The 18,413-nt window shown below is 51.6% G+C and overlaps 1 protein-coding gene across 1 annotated transcript in view; it reads left to right on the top strand.

Moving 5' to 3' along the window:
* Positions 1-231: 231 nt before the first annotated feature.
* LOC147080866 (uncharacterized) overlaps positions 232-18,413 on the top strand; it is a gene marked incomplete at its 3' end in the record, with an annotated part of 51,446 nt that continues 33,264 nt past the window's right edge. Inside the window, exons 1-3 of the mRNA XM_085981059.1 lie at positions 232-533; positions 10,458-11,562; positions 12,386-12,552. Coding sequence (XP_085837185.1) covers positions 326-533; positions 10,458-11,562; positions 12,386-12,552 — 1,480 coding nt within the window. The remainder of the gene's footprint in view (positions 534-10,457; positions 11,563-12,385; positions 12,553-18,413) is intronic.

Raw genomic sequence — 18,413 nt, 5'->3', positions numbered from 1 at the left:
CCTCCTTCCCCCTTCCCAGTCGCTCTCTCACTTCCCCCCCAATCGCTCTCTCTCTTCCCCCCCAGTCGCTCTCTCTCTTCCCCCCAGTCGCTCTCTCTCTCTTCCCCCCCAGTCGCTCTCTCTTCCCCCCCAGTCGCTCTCTCTCTTCCCCCCCAGTCGCTTTCTCTCTTCCCCCCCCCCAGTCGCTCTCTCTCTTCCAACAACAACATGCCCTCGAAAAAGCCTCGGCACCGCCGGGCACTCCAGCTAGTAGTAAATATATCCATGATGCTCCACTCTATCTCCAGGATTCTCAGTTGTTTCTGTCTCTCTTTCCTTGCACGCGATGTCTAGTTTAATTCATTGGCCCTGCTCCTCACAGATGGACATCGTGGATACAGAAGCCAAAGAGATTCAACATTCACCCGCGTATCCCAGAGCTCCACTCACCAGTAGAGGTTCCAAACTTCCATCTTTATCCAACATCACGGGAAAGAGGCAGAAAGTCCCAGAGCTGGCAGATGTCCCTGATGTCAAGGGCAGTGTGATCACAGGTGAGGAAGATCCAAAGGGAAGTAGTGATAATGGGAAATATTACCAAGAATAAGCAGAATGCGCTACGCTCTGTCTAACCCGTGCTGTACCTGTCCTTGGAGTGTAGGGAATAGCAGCCCCTGTGTATGCTATAAGGAATAGTTTTATGGAACAGTGTAGAGGGAGCTTTACTCTGTCTCTACTTTAGAGGGCTGTGAATGTTCAGTTGGTGAGTATATGCAAGACAGAGATTGATAGATTGGACACTAATCAAATCAAGGGATATGGGGAGAGGGCGGGAAAGTGGAGTTGAGATAGAAGATCAGCCATTATCTTATTGAATGGCGGAGCAGGCTTGAGGGGCCATAGCTCCTGCTCCTTGCATGTTCTTATATGTATCTAACCCGTGCTGTACCTGCCCTGGGAGTGTTTGACGGGACAGTGTAGAGGGAGCTTTACTCTGTATCTAACCCGTGCTGTCCCTGCCCTGGGAGTGTTTGATGGGACAGTGTAGAGGGAGCTTTACTCTGTATCTAACCCGTGCTGTACCTGCCCTGGGAGTGTTTGATGGGACAGTGTAGATGGAGCTTTACTCTGTATCTAACATATGCTGTACCAGCCCTGGCAGTGTTTGATGGGACAGTGTAGAGGGAGCTTTACTCTGTATCTAACCCATGCTGTACCTGCCTGGGAGTGTTTGATGGGACAGTGTAGAGGGAGCTTTACTCTGTATCTAACCCGTGCTGTACCTGCCCTGGGAGTGTTTGATGCGACAGTGTAGAGGGAGCGTCACTCTGTATCTAACCCGTGCTGTACCTGTCCTGGGAGTGTTTGATGGGACAGTGTAGAGGGAGCTTTACTCTGTATCTAATACGTGCAGTGTCTGCCTGGGAATGTGTGATGGGACAGACAGAGGGAGCTTTACTCTGTATCTAACCCATGCTGTACCTTCCCTGGGAGTGTTTGATGGGACAGTGTAGATGGAGCTTTACTCTGTATCTAACATATGCTGTACCAGCCCTGGTAGTGTTTGATGGGACAGTGTAGAGGGAGCTTTACTCTGTATCTAACATATGCTGTACCTGCCCTGGGAGTGTTTGATGGGACAGTGTAGAGGGAGCTTTACTCTGTGATACGCTTATCAATTACTCCATAAAAGGCGATGAATTAGGAAAGTAATGAAAAGGTTTTTATTAACTAAAGAACAGAGCATGCCTCTCGTGGACGACTGGTTCCAAGAAGGAAGTGGGTTGCCGGGCAGCCACCTTTATACCAGGTCATGTAGGCGGAGCCAGCTGAGGCATGCATTGGTACACAGTGAGTAGCAAGAGGTAACAATGTGCAATAACGATAACAGTAGTGAACAACAATGAAAACAATAACAGTGGTTTACCACATTCACCCCTTGTTTAAAATTGAGTCCGGCGGGGTGAAGTGTACTAAAGGTTCGTGTAGGTAAGTCTATCAGGAGGCCTTGTATGCCGTCCTGATCGTCGTAGCAGCGGCGGCGGTGCTGCAGTATCCAACGTCGAGTCTGGTGTCTGAGTGGTCGACGAAGGGTCCTGGGGCTCCGGCATGCCGTCTACAGGGGTTGGGTTGGGAGAAGTAGTGGATAATAACGGTGGTGATTCAGAGGCGCCCGAGGGTGCGAGGTCTCGTATGGAGACCGTGTCCTCCCGCCCGTCTGGGTATGCCACGTAGGCATACTGGGGGTTGGCGTGTAGGAGGTTCACCCTCTCGACCAGGGGGTCCGTTTTATGGGTCCTCACGTGCCTCCGCAGTAGGATGGGCCCAGGAGAAGTCAGCCATGTCGGTAGCGAGGTTCCCGATGTGGACTTCCTGGGGAAAACGAACATTTGCTCATGAGGGGTGGCATTAGTGGCAGTACAAAGCAGTGACCGGATGGAGTGGAGCGCCGCAGGGAGGGCCTCCTGCCAGCGAGAGGTCGGAAGGCCCTTAGATTTTAAGGCTAAGAGGACAGCCTTCCAAACCGTCGTGTTCTCTCTTTCCACCTGGCCGTTCCCCCGGGGGTTGTAGCTGGTGGTCCTGCTCGTAGCAATACCTCTCGCGAGCAGGTACTGACGAAGTTCGTCGCTCATGAAAGATGAGCCCCGGTCGCTATGTACATAGCTGGGGAACCCGAACAAGGCGAAGAGGTCATTCAGACATTTGATGACCGTGGTACTGGTCATGTCTGGGCAAGGGATGGCAAACGGGAAATGGGAGTACTCATCAACAATGTTGAGGAAGTACACGTTGCGGTCAGAGGAAGGGAGGGGCCCCTTAAAGTCAATGCTCAAGTGCTCGAAGGGGCGAGTGGCCTTGATCAGGCTTGCTCTGTCTGGCCTATAAAAATGCGGTTTGCATTCGGCACAGATTTGGCAGTTCCTGGTCATAGTTCTGACCTCCTCGATGGAGTAGGGCAGGTTGCGGGACTTAATGAAGTGGCAGAATCTGGTGACCCCGGGGTGGCAGAGGTCATTGTGGAGGGTCCGCAGTCTATCAACTTGCGCGTTGGCGCATGTACCTCGTGATAGAGCATCTGGGGGCTCATTGAGTTTCCCGGGCCGGTACAAGATATCGTAATTGTAGGTGGAAAGCTCAATTCTCCACCTCAAGATCTTGTCGTTCTTGATTTTGCCCCTCTGCTTATTACTGAACATAAAAGCAACTGAACGCTGGTCAGTGAGAAGGGTAAATCGTTTTCCGGCCAGGTAATGCCTCCAGTGTCGCACCGCTTCCACAATAGCCTGAGCCTCCTTTTCGACAGAGGAGTGTCGAATCTCGGGGCCCTGGAGGGTCCTTGAGAAAAAGGCCACGGGTCTCCCCGCCTGGTTAAGGGTTGCAGCTAGGGCGAAGTCGGATGCATCGCTCTCCACTTGGAAAGGGATGGACTCATCCACTGTGTGCATTGTGGCCTTCGCAATATCACTCTTGATAAGAGTGAAGGCAGCACCCGCCTCTGATGTCAGGGGGAAGGAGGTGGACTTGATGAGGGGTCTGGCTTTGTCCGCATAGTTGGGCACCCACTGAGCATAGTAAGAGAAAAACCCCAGGCATCTCTTCAGTGCTTTTAGGCAGTGGGGGAGGGGGAGCTCCATAAGGGGGCGCATTCTGTCGGGGTCGGGCCCGATGACTCCGTTCTCCACTACGCAGCCGAGGATGGCAAGGCGCGTGGTGTGAAACATACATTTCTCTTTATTGTATGTTAGATTCAGCCGCTGGGCCGTACGGAGGAATTTCGCTAGATTAACGTCATGGTCCTGCTGGTCGTGGCCGCAGATGGTGACGTTATCCAGATAGGGAAAGGTGGCCTGCAGCGCGTTCTGGTCAACCATCCGGTCCATCTCCCTTTGGAAGACCGAAACCCCGTTGGTGACGCCGAAGGGGACCCTAAGGAAGTGGTAGAGGCGGCCGTTTGCCTCGAAGGCAGTATACTGGCGGTCCTCATGGCGGATAGGGAGTTGGTGGTATGCTGACTTAAGGTCAATGGTGGAGAATACCCTGTATTGCGCAATCTGATTGACCATATCAGATATGCGGGGAAGGGGGTATGCGTCCAGCTGGGTGTACCGGTTTATGGTTTGGCTGTAGTCGATGACCAGGCGGCGTTTATCGGCGGTCTTAATGACTACAACCTGGGCTCGCCATGGGCTGGTGCTCCCTTCGATAATGCCCTCCTTCAGGAGTCGCTCCACCTCAGAGCTAATAAAAGCTCTGTCCCCGGCGCTGTACCGCCTGCTCTTGGTAGCGATGGGTTTACAGTCGCGGGTGAGGTTAGCGAACAAGGGGGGGGGGGGGACTTTGAGTGTGGAAAGGCTGCAAGTGGTGCGCGGCGGGCGATTTAAAAGCTGTTGGTTGCAGACTGTGAGTGGGGGAAGGGGTCCACCGTATGCCAATGTGACACTTTTGAGGTGGCACTGAAAATCCAACCCTAGCAGAACGGCAGCGCAAAGACGGGGCAGGACAAGAAGTTTAAAATTTTTATATTCAGTGCCCCTAACCGAAAGGGTCACCACACAGTAGCCGCCGACGTCCGTTGAATGGGACTTGGACGCCATAGAAATCCGATGGCGCATTGGCAGGACCGTGAGGGAGTGGCTACGCACCGTGTCGGGGTGAATAAAACTCTCCATGCTCCCGCTGTCAAACAGGCAAGTAGTGGCGCGGCCGTTTACCGTAATGTCCATCATGGACCTGGACAGATGATGAGGGAGGGCTTGATCCAGCGTAACGGAGGCCAGTGTATGGCTGAGTGAGCTGATATGGTCGTCCGACGAGACGGTGGTCGAGTCCGGAGACAAATTGGCGGTTGAGTGCGGCGGGCAAAATGGCGGCGGCCATGATTCCAATCCCCACGCGGCCGGAGGTGCACAAAATGGCGGAGAAGATGGCTGCCCCCACGGTTCACACGCGGCGCTGCTGGTGTTCGCGGGTTTCCCTCTGCAGGCGTTGGCGTAATGGCCTTTCTTCCCGCAGCCAGAGCAGGTAGCGGTCTTCGCCGGGCAACGCGCTCTGGGGTGTTTTAACTGGCCACAGAAATAGCATTTTTGGGCCTGGTTACGGGACATCGTTGCAGTAGTTGGTACCGGGGGCGGCGGTCCCGGTTGCTTTCGGGACATCGCTGCAGTAGTTGGTACCGGGGGCGGCGGTCCCATGTCCCAAGGTCGCGATGACCATGGCGCGGCCCCGTTACGTGCGTATCCTTTGAGGTTTCGGTGGGCCGCATCTGGTGAGAGCGCGAGGGCTACGGCCGTCTTTTGGTCGAGCTCCTTGCTTTCGAGCAGTCTCTGCCGGGAGTAGTCGGACTGGAGGCCCTTAACGAAGGCATCACAGGTAAGTCCCTCCGCGTGCGCCGCAGCCGTTACCGCCTTACAGTCGCAGTCCCTGCAGAGCGTCTGTAACGCCCGTAAAAATGCCTCTACCGATTCCCCCAGTTGCTGCCTGCGGGATCCCAGGAGGTGTCTGGCGTAAATCGTATTCACTGGGCGCGTGTATTGCCCTTTTAGCAGGTTGAGAGCCGCCGTGTACGTAGTAGCGTCCCGGATGAGTGTATATACTTGAGGGCTCACCTGGGCGGTCAGGACTTTTAATTTGTTCTCCTCCGATGTCACGGCGGAGGCTTCTAGGAAGGATTCAAAGCAGCTCAGCCAGTGTTCGAAATTGGTAGATGAACCCGCCGCTTGGGGGTCGAGGTCCAGGCATGCTGGTCTGAGGGCTCGCAGCAACGCCTGCTGTTGTTGCTGCTCAGTTCCGGACATTTTACTTTTAGTTAATAAAATTGATACGCTTATCAATTACTCCATAAAAGGTGATGAATTAAGAAAGTAATGAAAAGGTTTTTATTAACTAAAGAACAGAGCATGCCTCTCGTGGACGACTGGTTCCAAGAAGGAAGTGGGTTGCCGGGCAGCCACCTTTATACCAGGTCATGTAGGCGGAGCCAGCTGAGGCATGCATTGGTACACAGTGAGGAGCAGGAGGTAACAATGTGCAATAACGATAACAGTAGTGAACAACAATGAAAACAATAACAGTGGTTTACCACACTCTGTATCTAACCCGTGCTGTACCTGCCCTGGGAGTGATTGACGGGACAGTGTAGAGGGAGCTTTACTCTGTATCTAACCCGTGCTGTACCTGCCCTGGGAGTGTTTGATGGGACAGTGTAGAGGGAGCTTTACTCTGTATCTAACCCGTGCTGTACCTGCCCTGGGAGTGATTGACGGGACAGTGTAGAGGGAGCTTTACTCTGTATCTAACCCGTGCTGTACCTGCCCTGGGAGTGTTTGATGGGACAGTGTAGAGGGAGCTTTACTCTGTATCTAACCCGTGCTGTACCTGCCCTGGGAGTGTTTAATGAGGACAGTGTAGAGGGAGCTTTACTCTGTATCTAACCCGTGCTGTACCTGCCCTGGGAGTGTTTGATGGGACAGTGTAGAGGGAGCTTTACTCTGTATCTAACCCGTGCTGTATCTGCCCTGGGAGTGTTTGATGGGACAGTGTAGAGGGAGCTTTACTCTGTATCTAACCCGTGCTGTACCTGCCCTGGGAGTATTTGATGGGACAGTGTAGAGGGAGCTTTACTCTGTATCTAACCCGTGCTGTACCTGCCCTGGGAGTATTTGATGGGACAGTGTAGAGGGAGCTTTACTCTGCATCTAACCCATGCTGTACCTGCCCTGGGAGTGTTTGATGGGACAGTGTAGAGGGAGCTTTACTCTGCATCTAACCCATGCTGTACCTGCCCTGGGAGTATTTGATGGGACAGTGTAGAGGGAGCTTTACTCTGTATCTAACCCGTGCTGTATCTGCCCTGGGAGTGTTTGATGGGACAGTGTAGAGGGAGCTTTACTCTGTATCTAACCCGTGCTGTACCTGCCCTGGGAGTATTTGATGGGACAGTGTAGAGGGAGCTTTACTCTGCATCTAACCCATGCTGTACCTGCCCTGGGAGTGTTTGATGGGACAGTGTAGAGGGAGCTTTACTCTGCATCTAACCCATGCTGTACCTGCCCTGGGAGTATTTGATGGGACAGTGTAGAGGGAGCTTTACTCTGTATCTAACCCGTGCTGTACCAGCCCTGGCAGTGTTTGATGGGACAGTGTAGAGGGAGCTTTACTCTGTATCTAACCCATGCTGTACCTGTCCTGGGAGTGTTTGATGGGACAGTGTAGAGGCAGCTTTACTCTGTATCTAACCCGTGCTGTACCTGCCCTGTAGAAAACGTGGCAACTAATTTGTGCGCATCAATGTTCCACAAACAGCAATGAGATTATGACTAGATCATCTGTTCTAGTGATGTTGGTTGAAGGATAAAAGTTGGCCCCAGGACACAGGGAGATGTCCTCATGCTCTTCTTCCCAGAGCGACCATGGGATCATTTACGTCCACCCAAGAGGGCAGACGGCGCCCTCAGTTTGACATCTCATCTGAAAGACGGCACCTCTAACAGTGCTGCTCTCCCTCAGTACTGGCACCGGAGTCTCTGGAGTGGGACTAGAACCTGGGCCAATATCCCACGGCCACTATTTCGAAGAAGAGCAGGGGATGTACCCCCTTGTGTCCTGGCCAATATTTATCCCGGAACCAACATAACAAAAACAGATTATCTGGTTTATTATCACATTACTGTGGGAGCTTGCTGTGCGCAATTTGGCTGCCGCATTTCCTACAGTACAACAGTGACTACGCTTCAAAATAGTATTTCATTGGCTGTAAAACACTTTGGGACGTCCTGAGGTGGCAAAAGACGCTGAAGAAATGCAAGTCTTTTCTTACTTATTCGGCATCCCCTTGAATGCATCTATGCTACTCCATGTGACAGCGAGTTCCACATTCTCACCACTCTCTGAGTAAAGAAGTTTCTCCTGAATTCCTTATTGGGTTTATGAGTGACTATCTTATATTTATAACTCCTAGTTTTGCTGTTCCCCTCAAGTGGAAAAACTCTCTCTGTGTCTACTCTATCAAAACATTTCATAATTTTAAAGACCTCTATTAGGCTACCCCTCGGCCTTCTCTTTTCAAGAGAAAAGAGACCCAACCTGTTCATCCTTTCCTGATAGGTATAACCTCTCAGTTCTGGTATCATCCTTGTATATCTTTTTTGCACCTTCTCCAGTGCCTCTGACATTTTGAAAAGACAGGCAGAATGGAAAAGGAGGGGGGGAGTAGCCCTGATAATAAAGGATGACATAAGGACAGTAGCGAGAAAGGATAGAAACATAGAAACATGGAAACATAGAAGATAGGAGCAGGAGTAGGCCATTCGGCCTCTCGAGCCTGCTCCGCCATTCAATGAGATCATGACTGATCATCCAAACTCAGTACCCTGTCCCTGCCTTCTCCCCATATCCCTTGATCCCTTTAGCCTTAAGAAATATATCTAACTCCTTCTTGAATATATTTAATGAATTGGCCTCAACTGCCTTCTGTGGTAGAGAATTCCACAGGTTCACCACTCTTTGGGTGAAGAAATTCCGCCTCATCTCTGTCCTAAATGGCTTACCCCTTATCCTTAGACTGTGACCCCTGGTTCTGGACTCCCCGGCCATCGGGAACATCCTTCCTGCATCTAGTCTGTCCAGTCCTGTTAGAATTTTATAAGTTTCAGTCTCTCCTCATACGATGTTCCTGCCATCCCAGGTATCAGTCTGGTGAATCTTCGCTGCACTCCCTCCATGGCAAGAACATCCTTCCTCAGATAAGGTGACCAAAACTGCACACAATACTCCAGGTGTGGTCTCACCAAGGCCCTGTACAACTGCAGCAAGACATCCTTGCTCCTGTACTCGAATCCTCTCGCTACGAAGGCCAACATACCATTTGCCTTCTTAACCGCCTGCTGCACCTGCATGCTTACCTTCAGCGACTGGTGCACAAGGACACCCAGGTCTCGTTGCACTTCCCCTTCTCCCAATCTATTGCCGTTCACAAGACAGGAAGCAAAGAGTTGGAATAAACGGGTCTTTTTCCGAGTGGCAGGCAGTGACTAGTGACTACCGCAGGGATCGGTGCTCGGACCCCAGTTATTCACAATATATATTAATGATCTAGACGAGGGAACTAGATGTAATATCCCCAAGTTTGCAGATGACACAAAGCTGGGTGGGCGTGTGTGCTGTGAGGAGGATGCAGCGAAACTCCAGTATAGTTTGGACAGGTTGGGTGATTGGGCAGATGCAGTATAATGTGGATAAATGCGAGGTTATCCACTTTGGTGGCAAAAACAGGAAGGCAGATTATTTTTATTTTTTTTATTCCCGGATGTGGGCGTCGCTGGCTAGGCCTGCATTTAGTGCCCATCCCTAATTGCCCTTGAGAAGATGGTGGTGAGCCGCCTTCTTGAACCGCTGCAGTCCATATGGTGTAGGTACACCCACAATGCTGTTAGGAAGGGAGTTCCAGGGTTTTGGCCCAGCGACAGTGAAGGAACGGCGATACAGGTCCAAGTCAGGATGGTGTGTGGCTTGGAGGCGAACTTGTAGGTGGTGATGTTCCCATGCGTCTGCTGCCCTTGTCCTTCTAAGTGGTAGAGGTTGCAGGTTTGGAAGGTGCTGTTGAAGGAGCTTTGGCGAGTTGCTGCAGTGCATCTTGTAGATGGTACACACTGCAGGCACAGTGCGCCGGTGGTGGAGGGAGTGAATGTTGAAGGTGGTGGATGGAGTGCCAATCAAGCGGACTGCTTTATCCTGAAGGGTGTCGAGCTTCTTGAGTGTTGTTGGAGCTGCACTCATCCAGGCAAGTGGAGAGTATTCCATCACACTCCTGACTTGTGCATTGTAGATGGTGGAAAGGCTTTGGGGAGTCGGGAGGTGAGACACTCGCCGCAGAATTCCCAGCCTCTGGCCTGCTCTTGTAGCCACAGTATTTATATGGCTGGTCCAGTTCAGTTTCTGATCAATGGTAACCCCCAGGATGTTGATAGTGATTATCTGAACAGCAATATATTGGGAAAAGAGGAAGTGCAACGCGACCAGGGTGTCCTTGTGCACCAGTCGCTGAAGGTAAGCATGCTGAGTCTTTGAGTATATTCAGTGCTGAGACAGATAGAATTTTGGACTCTAGGGGAATCAAGGGATACGGAGATTGGGCAGGAAAGTGGAGTTGGGGTCGATGATCAGCCATGATCTTATTGAATGGCGGAGCAGGCTCGAGGGGACGTATGGCCGACTCCTGCTCCTATTTCTTACGTTTCTTTTGTACTAATTAAGGTGAATTGTATAGATGCATTTAAGGGGAGGCTAGATAAACACATGAGGGAGAAGGGAATAGAGAGTTATGCTGATACTGAGATGAGGATGGATGGAAGGAGGTTTGAGTGGAGCATAAACGCTGGCATGGACTGGTTGGGTCAAATGGCTAGTTTCTGTGCTGTAGACCCGATGTAATTCTATGTAATTAAAAGACATGTTTGGCTCTTTTTTTTTGTGTGTTTCAGGCCCGGACCACGGACCCTCTTTCCAGGCGCAGAGACTGCAGCTGAAGGGCAAGAAGGCCCCCCCCACGAACCAGGTGCTCAAGGCGCCCAGGCAGAATTCGGCTGGTTCCGCACCGGGGCTGCCGGTCAGGAGGGCTCAGTCCGGGAGCCTGTGTTGTGGGGACAGCGCCGAGGAGGAGGGCTCAGCGAGGAGGAGCTGCGGCGGCGGCAGCAACAGCCAGGTCCCGGCCCCGGGGCTGTCCCCCAGCTGGCCCGTTGCCGGCCAGCGTGAAGGGACGGGCCAGGAGGCTGAGTCCGGGGGACCGCGGGAGCCGGCCGAGCCCTCCAAGCTGTGCAGGCAGCACACCAGCCACATCCTGCGGAGGCTGAGGCGCGAGAGGCTGTCCAACGCGGCGGCGGCGGACTGGCCGGCTACCCGGAGAGATGACAACAGCGTCGACGACGACCCCCCGACGGGCTCAGAGCCAGGGGTGGCCCCCGCCGACTCGGGCTGCCCTCCCATCCTGCCGGGCGATCGCCTGCCCTTTGGGCTCCGGGACCGCCCATGGGCCGCCCAAGAGAAAAGGAGCAGCGGCGCTGCCACCGGAGATGACCACCACCACCACCAAGGGAAAGCACCATGCGGTGCCAAGGACGACAGACGAGCCGGACCCCGGCCCTCACCCGACCCCGTGACCTCCAGCCAGGGCACACAGACCTTCCGCGGCTCAGACGACCAAGGCTATCCCCTGGAGGGCCCTGCGCCCGGCTCCCGGGCCCACCACCCGGCTCCAGGGCCCAACAGCGAGGTCCAGCAGCAGCAGTTGCCCCAGCTGGAAGCCGGCCGGCTGGTCAGCCTGCTGCTCACCAACGCCGGGGCTGCCGTCCCCAACCCCGCCGGCGCCAGCCTGGCCCGCCTCCAGCCCATCTCGGCGGCCAGCTCCTCCTGGGGCAGCGGCGGCCAGCTGCGAGGCCCCCTGTCCATGACCATCCTGGCCGTATCGGACCTGAGGGGCCAGGAGGCGAGGGAGCGGAGTCTGGCGTCCACCAGCGACGCTGGGAAAGAGGCCCGGGAGAGCGAGAAGCCCCGTCCAGACCCAGAGACGCTCAGGAAGCTGCAGGAGAGGTGAGGAACTGGCGGAGGTGCGGGATCCATCGGTCTTATGTGGGGGGAGGCGGGGCAGAGCATGTGAGGGCTGTGAGAAAGCCACCCCTTCTCTAAGAGGGTCCTGATGTAGAGACTCCCTCTTTAAAAGGGTCCCTGATGGAGAGACTCCCTCTTTAAAAGGGGTCCCTGATGGAGAGACTCCCTCTTTAAAAGGGTCCCTGATGGAGAGACTTTCTCTTTAAAAGGGGTCCCTGACAGAGAGACTCCCTCTTTAAAAGGGGTCCTGATGTAGAGACTCCCTCTTTAAAAGGGGTCCTGATGTAGAGACTCCCTCTTTAAAAGGGTCCCTGATGGAGAGTCTCCCTCTTTAAAAGGGGTCCCTGATGGAGAGACTCCCTCTTTAAAAGGGGTCCCTGATGGAGAGACTCCCTCTTTAAAAGGGGTCCCTGATGGAGAGTCTCCCTCTTTAAAAGGGGTCCCTGATGGAGAGACTCCCTCTTTAAAAGGGGTCCCTGACAGAGAGACTCCCTCTTTAAAAGGGGTCCCTGATGGAGAGACTCCCTCTTTAAAAGGGGTCCCTGATGGAGAGACTCCCTCTTTAAAAGGGGTCCCTGATGGAGAGATTCCCTCTTTAAAAGGGGTCCCTGATGGAGAGACTCCCTCTTTAAAAGGAGTTCTCATTGGAGAGGCTCCCACTTTAAAAGGAGTTCTCATTGGAGAGGCTCCCTCTTTAAAAGGGGTCCCTGATGAAGAGACTCGCTCTTTAAAAGGAGTTCTCACTGGAGAGATCCCCACTGCCTACTCTTTACTCATGCTCTGATCCGGTGTGCTTTGTACTCAGTCTGCTTCATGAGGACTCGGAGGAGGAGGGGGACCTGTGCAGGATCTGCCTGATACCGGGCGGCACCCCACTGAACCCGCTCCTTGAACCCTGCAAATGTGTTGGAAGTCTACAGTTCGTGCACCACGACTGCCTGAAGAGGTGGCTACAGGCAAAGATTATTTCAGGTAGGACGCTCGACCGAATGGGGCCGCCGCAAATTCAGTGGCCGTCTCTAGTCAGCTACAGGGCCCCTCGTAGTCACAGTCGCCAATTCTCTTCAACCCACCAAGTCCAACTGATGCCCACTAACTCTCACCCTCTGGATCTCACCGACATTCTCTTATCCCAAATGGATCTCCCACTTCTCTCTCTCGGGACACTCTGGATCTCACTGCATCCTCTTATCCCAGATGGATCTCCCAAATCTCTCTCTAGGGATTTGGTCCTCACCATCTCCTCTTATCCCAAATGGATGTCTCACGTCTCTATCTGGGGACACTCTGGGTCTCACCGTCTCCTCTTATTCCAAACGGAGCTCCCCCCTCACACCCTCGCCATCTCTGAAGCTCCCTCCAGCAAGTTTGGTTTCCCGTACCAGCTCTTAACTCTCTCGATAGCCCCAAGTCCATGACTTCAATCCTGCTCCCACATCTGGGGAGGCAGGGTGGGCTGGGGTGGGTCACACACACACACACACACACACACCATACCTTCCAACTCGTCTTGCATCCAAGATGGCCCCTGGGCTGGCAGCTCCTTATTGAGCTGCTCTTCTTTTCAACTGTAGCCTTCGTCATAGAAACATAGAAGATAGGAGCAGGAGTGGCCATTCGCCCCCTCGAGCCTGCTCCGCCATTCAATGCGATCATGGCTGATCATCCAAATTCAGTACCCTGTCCCTGCTTTCTCCCCATACCCCTTGATCCCTTTAGCCTTAAGAAATATAACCAACTCCTTCTTGAATATATTTAATGAATTGGCCTCTACTGCCTTCTGTGGTAGAGAATTCCGCAGGTTCACCACTCTCTGGGTGAAGAAATTCCTCCTAATTTCTGTCCTAAATGGCTTACCCCTTATCCTTAGACTGTGACCCCTGGTTCTGGACTCCCCCGACCATCGGGAACATCCTTCCTGCATCTAGTCTGTCCAGTCCTGTCAGAATTTTATAAGTTTCAATGAGATCCCCTCTCATTCTTCTAATCCATTGCTGACCTTTGCCCTTTCTTCCCCCAGTCTCCTTTCTTCCATTGCTTAAGGTACACTGGCTCTGACAGTGAAGGCATTTCAGCCCAAACTACAAGTTCAAACGACAAGTTTAAAGCTACCATAGACATAGTGAAGGAGGAGGTAGAGGAGATACTGGATGGGATAAAAATTGATAAGGAGGAGGCACTGGAAAGACTGGCTGTACTTAAAGTAGATAAGTCACCAGGAGCAGAAGGGATGCATCCTAGGACACTGAGGGAAGTGGAGGAAGAAATTACGGAGGTACTGGTCATAATCTTCCAATATCCTTAGATACGGGGGTGGTGCCAGAGGACTGGAGAATTGCAAATGTTACACCATTGTTCAAAACAGGATGTAAAGATAAACCCAGCAACTACAGGCCAGTCAGTTTAACCTCTGTAGTGGGGAAGCTTTTAGAATCAATAATCAGGGACAAAATTAACAGTCATTTGGACAAGTGTGGAATAATTAAGGAACGCTAGAACGGATTTGTTAAAGGCAAATTATGTTTAACTAACTTGATCAAGTTTTTTGATGAGGTAACAGAGGGTTGATGAGGGCAATGCGGTTGACGTGGTGTACATGGATTTCCAAAAGGCGTTTGATAAAGTGACACATAATAGGCTTGCCAGCAAAGCTGAAGCCCATAGAATAAAAGGGACAGTGGCAGCATGGATACGAAATTAGCTAAGTGACAGGAACCAGAGAGTAGTGGTGAACGGTTGTTTTTCGGACTGGAGGAAGGCACACAGTGGTGTTCCCCAGGGGTCAGTTCTAGGATCACTGCTTTTCTTGATATATATTAATGACTTGGATGTAGGCGTACAGGGCACAATTTCAAAATCTGCAAATGATACAAAACTTGGAAGTATAGTGAACAGTGAGGAGGATAGTGACAGACTTCAAGAGGACATAGACAGGCTGGTGGAATGGGTGGACACGTGACAGATGAAATTTAACGCAGAAAAGTGCAAAGTGATACATTTTGGTAGAAAGAATGAAGAGAGAAAATATAAGCTAAATGGTACAATCCTAAAGGGGGTGCAGGAACAGAGAGACCTGGGGGTACATGTGCACAAATCGTTGAAGGTGGCAGGCAGGTTGAGAAAGCGGTTAAAAAAGCTTACGGGATCGTGGGCTTCATAAATAGAGGCATAGAGTCCAAAAGCAAGGAAGTTATGATGAACCTGTATAAAACACTGGTTCGGCCTCAATTGGAGTATTGAGCCCAATTCTGGGTGTAATACCCACTGGAAATGTTATGTACGCTAAGTATGGTTATCAATCTTTAACTTAGACACTGTATTATCATTGTTATAAATTCCTGGGTTAAAGTTGCCCATGTGAAGGTACGGCAAGAACTTTTAAGGACACAATGTGACTAAGAGCAGACTTTCCATAATTCTGCACCAGTATCAACTGTTGCAGACAGTGAGGCTGCGCAGTCTCCAGGCAGAAACCCCAGGAGGAAGGGGTGGAGTCGGGTTTTTCGAGCGGGAAACGTGAGCGACTGGAATAAAAGAGGGCTCAGGAGGCAAATGGCTGCCGCATCCCGTCCCGGGCTTCCAAACTCGGCCGCCGCCCTTCGTATTAGTAGCTCTGCATCCAGAACTCAAAGTGGGATTCAGTGATCGTGAAGAGAATTCAACGAAGGGGTTCGGAGTCGTAAGCCTTGCAGACATTATACATACCATGAGCTCCAACTTAAGCGCGCCAACGAAAGAGTGCACTCGAATTTGGACACAGGGACAGATTCTCCTTTGAATCCATATAAATGGAGAATGTATGTTTATTATGTCTAGATTCATTCTAATGTATGCAAATGTCTAATTTAGGTCATTGACCCGTAATCTTCTTATACTGTCTGACGTTAAAACTATAAAGTAAGATAATTAGAATTAAGCCATTGTAGTAGTGATCTCCTTACTGGACTATAGAATACTGTCTACAACAGAGACCACATCTCACATATATCTAGAGAACCGTGAAGGGGTTACATGGGCACCGCACTTTAGGAAGGATGTGAAGGCCTTAGAGAGGGTGCAGAAAAGATTTATGAGAATAATTCCAGGGATGAGGGATTTCAGTTATGTGGATAGACTGGAGAAGCAGGAGTTGTTATCCTCGGAGCAGAAAAGATTGAGAGGAAATTTGATAGAGGTGTTCAAAATAATGAGCGATCTGAACAGAGTGGATCGAGAGAAACTGTTCCCACTGGCGGAAGGGTCAAGAACCAGAGGACACAGATTTAAGGTGATTGGCAGAAGAACCAAAGGCGACATGAGGAAAAACCTTTTTACGCAGCGAGTGGTTAGGATCTGGAATGCAATGCCTGAAAGGGTGGTGGAGGCAGACTGGAATCACAGCTTTCAAAAGGGAGTTGGATAAGTACCTGAAGGAAAATAAATTGCAGGGCTACAGGGAAAGGGTGGGGGAGTGCAACTAGCTGAAGTGCTCTTGCAGAGAGCCGGCACGGGCTCAACGGGCCGAATTGCCGCCTTCCGTGCTGTAACCATTCTATGATTCTATACCCCTGCAGAGTCCACTGCCTATCCCCAGACCCGGCGTGTCTTTGTTCTCACTGAACTCTTTCAACTGCTGGAACTCTGCTGAAACTTGACTTCCCTCTCCTGGACTCCTCTGCCAACAGGACTACGCTCTTCTACTGACTACACTGTTTGACTCAGCTGCTATGTCTCTGCTCTATTTAAAAAAAAAAAAAAATTATTTGCTTATGGGATGTGGACATCGCTGGCAAGGCCAGCATTTATTGCCCATCCCTAATTGCCCCTTGAGAAAGTGGTGGTGAGCTGCCTTCTTGAACCGCTGCAGTCCGTGTGGTGAAGGTACTCCCACAGTGCTGTTAGGGAGGGAGTTCCAAGATTTTGACCCAGCAATGATGAAGGAACGGCGATATACTTCTAAGTCAGGATGGTGTGTGACTTGGAGGGGAACTTGGAGGTGGCGGTGTTCCCATGCGCCTGCTGCCCTTGTCTTTCTAGGTGGAAGAGGTTGCGGGTTTGGGAGGTGCTGTCGAAGAAGCCTTGGCGAGTTGCTGCAGTGCATCTGGTAGATGGTACTCACTGCAGCCACGGTACGCCGGTGGTGGAGGGAGTGAATGTTTAAGGTGGTGGATGGGGTGCCAATCAAGCGGGCTACTTTGTCCTGGATGGTGTCGAGCTTCTTGAGTGTTGTTGGAGCTGCACTCATCCAGGCTATTCAGTTGCTTCAAGTTTAAGCTGCTGAACTCTTTTCTCAAAACAAAAGCAAAGTACTGCGGATACTGGAAATCTGAAATAAATGCTGGAAATACTCAGCAGGTCAGGCAGCATCTGTGGAGAGAGAAACAGAGTTAACATTTCAGGTCGATGACCTTCCATCAGAATTTCTTTTCTCAAATTGGTTTCCGATCTCCTGGACTTCTCTGGACATCTAGACTACGTTTCTGCTTTGAACTAAACTGGATTACACCACTGCGCTTCTGCACTGGACTACTCTGGATTACTCTGTAAGACTTACCTGCTGTGTCTCTAACTCTGCTGCTAAAAGATTTTTTTTTTAAATAACTTTTAAACTGCAGCTGTCTCTCTGCTGAACGGTTTCTACTGGTTTATCAGCTTTGTTGGTTGCTGGCTTGTGGTTGTTCATTTTATCTGCCACTTTGATCTTCGGTGACCTCCGACTTCAATTTCGCCATCATCTTTCTGCACCGCTACCAACTCTCATTCCTACGGCAACAACCTCCAACCTCCAACTCTCTACCCTTCAGATAACTTCTGGACTTCACTCCCCTTCTACACCTGTCTCTGAATTTGGACAGTGGTTCGTTGATGCTCCATGCCGGCTCCATCCTGCTTACGTCGGCTTTGTACCTCCATGGGACCTCTGACTTTGACCCTGGTCTCCCTACTGTTGTCTCCAACCTATTCCCTGCTACCAGGAAATAGGTATCCCATTAATTACAACATAACCAGGCCTATGTAACCTGAGTTTTTCCCTGTGTCTATTCGCGTGCGTACTTTGGCTGTCGCTCCGGGCCCAAGCCGTTCATTTCTTTTTCCACTTTTTCCTCCCCCTTTTTCCTTTTTTCTCTATCCCTCCCTGACTGCTCTCTCCTGTCGTCATGCCTCCTTTCATCTCTCCTCTCTCGGATACTCTGCCCTCCCAAATCCCCAACCCAATCCTTCAGTACTCCTCGACCTTCCTACCCTCCTGCCACTGTCCCAGGCTCGACTCCCTCTTAGATAAGTCTACAGCTTCCCTCTGTGCCTCTCTTGGCATCCTACGAAGGGCCCATCGAGGCACTCGTCGCTGCCTCCTTACGAGCAGCAACCCCAACTGTCCCATCCTACTCTCTTGCCAACCTTCCCGCCCAGCGCGCCCACTGGGGGCTAATCTTGCCAATCTCCTCCCCGTCCAACTCACCCCTCCCAGCGCTGACCCTGTGGCACTGGCAGTGGGTCAGCCATCACTGACCTTCTCCGCATCTTCCTCCAGAATGTCCGTTCACTTGCGAACAAGTCCCTTGCCATTCATGAGCTTATCGTGGATGATTGCATCGACATCATAGCCCTGACGGAAACTTGGCTGAGGGGTGGTGGCACCTTACCCCTAAATGAAGCCTCCCCGCCTGGCTATACCTTCCACCACTTGCCCCGCTCAGACCGCTGTAGTGGCAGTGTGGCTCTCATCACCAAATCACACCTTAGTCTGTCCCCCTACTCCTCCGGCACTTTCTCCTCTTGAGCATCTTACCTTATTCCACCTCTCATTTAACATTCTCGTTCTCTACCGCCCACCCAAGTACCATAAAAATATT

The sequence above is a fragment of the Somniosus microcephalus genome, unplaced genomic scaffold (assembly GCF_052327205.1).
Source record: "Somniosus microcephalus isolate GS21.2 unplaced genomic scaffold, FLI_Smic_1.0 scaffold1082, whole genome shotgun sequence".
Taxonomy (NCBI): domain Eukaryota; kingdom Metazoa; phylum Chordata; class Chondrichthyes; order Squaliformes; family Somniosidae; genus Somniosus; species Somniosus microcephalus.
The sequence above is the reverse complement of the archived record's forward strand: the minus strand, read 5'-3'. Positions and strand labels throughout refer to the sequence as shown.